General features: G+C 38.1%; 1 protein-coding gene across 1 annotated transcript in view; it reads right to left on the reverse strand.

Moving 5' to 3' along the window:
• The window catches only part of LOC106872908 (papilin), a 151,893-nt gene that overhangs the window by 90,532 nt on the left and 58,405 nt on the right, over nt 1-2,956 (reverse strand). The window contains exons 20-21 of the mRNA XM_052978120.1: nt 923-1,126; nt 177-350 (exon numbers count right to left, since the gene is read on the reverse strand). Of these exons, the coding sequence (XP_052834080.1) occupies nt 177-350; nt 923-1,126 (378 nt within the window). The remainder of the gene's footprint in view (nt 1-176; nt 351-922; nt 1,127-2,956) is intronic.

Below are 2,956 nucleotides of genomic sequence, written 5' to 3' on the forward strand. Positions count from 1 at the left end.
TATATATATAAAGCGATCAAATAAGTACTGGGCTTAGAAAAATATAAGTCCTGGGGTTGATTTCTTCGACTAAAACTTTTTAAGGCTGTGCTCCAGCGTGACCACATTTAAAAGACTGAAACAAACAAAGGAATAAAAGAATATGAGAAAAGAAAAAAATGAAGAAGAGGTCTTACTTTTGGGGTCGCAGAGATATTTGCAAGCTTCTTTTGTTTTGAAAGAGTTGCGGTTACTTAAGCAGTACCCTGGTGGTGCCTTTTGGCAAGTACCACTTGTCATGTTATAGTACCACGATGGGCCGATGGCGTCACAAAGTACTGGTTTCTCAAGTAAAGAGCAAACATCCGTAGCTGAAATGGTAGGGAACACCGTTGGCTTTAGATAAATGATAACAGTAGCATTTCTCTGTGTGTGTGTGTGTGTGTGTGTGTGTGTGTGTGTATGTGCATATGTATATATGTATGCATGTGTGCGTGTGCATGTACGTGTATATGTGCATACGTATGTGTGTGTGTATGTGCATGTGTGTACGTATATATGAATGCTTGCGTGCATGTGTGTGTGTATGTGCGTGTGTATGTGCATGTGTGTGTGTATGTGCGTGTGTATGTGCATGTGTGTATGTAAATATGTATGCATACGTGCATGTGTGTATGTATGTGCATATATATGTATGCATGCATGTGTGTGCATACGCATGTGTATGTGTATGTGCATGTGTGTACGTGAACTGGAGCAACATGAAATAAAGCGTCTGGCTCAAGAACACAACACACAGCCCGGTCCAGGAATCGAACTCACTACCTCATGATTATGAGCCTGACACTGTAACCACTAACCCGTGCACCAACAACAAAATAACAACAAAACCAATATAACAAGAACCAAAGAAATTGGTAAATATAATCATCAGAAATCTTACGTTTCTCTTTCTTGATCGGAACCGTGGGTTTGCCAAGGAACGGTTGGCATGCCTTCTGGCAGGTTTCCAAAGTAGCAAATCGGTTGGCATTGCCTCCACATCCACCATAGGCAAATTCTTCACACTGTTTCGATGCCATATTAAAGAACCACTGCTTGCTGTAGGCATAACATGTCCCTGAATCTTGCTTCAGTTGGCATATTCCTGTAGAATTACATAAGGGTCAAACATTGTACTGGGTGTGATTAGGGGTCAATGTAATCAACTAACTTTCTCATCCCTAGGGAGGCTCCTTAGAGTAACCCTTCCGCTAGAGGAAGTGCCATTTGGGTACCTCTTCCACCCAAGGGAGTGTTGTTAGGGAGTTGATATAACTGAATAAACTCGCCCATTCAAGGCAGAGTTATTAAGGTAAACCTTCAACCCAGGGGACTGTTTTTAGGGGTTGATATAATCAACTAACCCTCTCTCCCTGGAAAGGAATCCCGTTTTGGGTTCATGGAAAGGGTTCTTCCTGAAACCCAAGGGAGCGTCATTAGAGGGTTGATATGATTGACAAACAAAAGACAGATATATATTGGTTTATTTAGATGGTGTTTGGGACATAACACAAGACAAATATATATTGGGATATTTAGATGGTGTTTGGGACATCACAAAAGACAAATATATATTGGGATATTTAGATGGTGTTTGGGACATCACAAAAGATAAATATATATTGGGATATTTAGATGGTGTTTGGGACATCACAAAAGACAAATATATATTGGGATATTTAGATGGTGTTTGGGACATAACAAAAGACATATATTGGGATATTTAGATGGTGTTTGGGACATCACATATATTGGGATATTTACATGGTGTTTGGGACATAACAAGAGACAAATATATATTGGGATATCAAAATAGGATTTTAAACAATTCTTACATAAAATTACAAGAGTATGTTTTAATGTAAGCACGAAGATATCAAAACGTGTCATTTCTGTATCACTGAACAAGAGGCAAATGTAGATGTTTGGATATCAAAGTATGAAAGGGTTAAAAAGACACAAAAAAATCTTTCACAGTCAATATTTGTCATCACATCCATGGTTCATATTGCTAAACAGGGTTACGTTCAGTTGGATTAGAATAGGGGGAGGGGGTAATTAATGGATTATTGCAGGAGGATTATAAAACTGTTAGCACAAAATAGGATATCATATTTATGGGTGTTGCATTCATTATCCTATACAATAACAATATGTTATCACATTGCCATACACACAGACCAAAAAAAAAAAAAAAATGAGAAGGGATCGAATGTTTTAATAAGAGGGATATGGTTATATAACCAGAAGGGGCTGTATTAGATTTACATGGATGATATTAATCAGTTTTGTGAGATTAAATATATAAGGGTTATTAAAAGAAAATATCATTGCAAGGATCTCAAAGAAACCAAAGAAGAAAGAAATTGAAGTGCCAAGAGCATCTGACACTTCCACATCTTTTAAATATTATATTCCACCCAGTTAAGGGGTCTTATCCTGTGAGGACTTAATGACCTCACTAGGGCTGGTGCCATGAACAAACCATCCAGAACACTATGCGAAGTGGGTCGGCATTAGAAAGGGCATCCGGCTGTAGAAACCATGCCAGAGCAGATGTGGCTGTTTGGCACAGCCTTCAGGCATGCATGTCCTTGTTGAAATGTCCAACCCATGCCAGCATGGAAAAAAGAGAAGTTCGATGATGATGACAATGATGATGATGGTGATGAGGAGGAGGAGGTGACTGGGTGGAATTAAAAAAGTTTTGATAAATTAATTTGGATTACCTTTGTAAATTACTTGCAAAAAATAATTAAAACTTCATATGTCGTTGCATGATGTATGCTATTAATTTACAGTAAGGGAGTCAAAAACTGTTAGTATTGAGTAAGGAACACACACACACACACACACACAAACCAATATATATACATACACACACACACACACACACACACACACACACAAACCAATATATATACATACACACACA

This window comes from Octopus bimaculoides, chromosome 30, assembly GCF_001194135.2.
Source record: "Octopus bimaculoides isolate UCB-OBI-ISO-001 chromosome 30, ASM119413v2, whole genome shotgun sequence".
Lineage (NCBI taxonomy): Eukaryota > Metazoa > Mollusca > Cephalopoda > Octopoda > Octopodidae > Octopus > Octopus bimaculoides.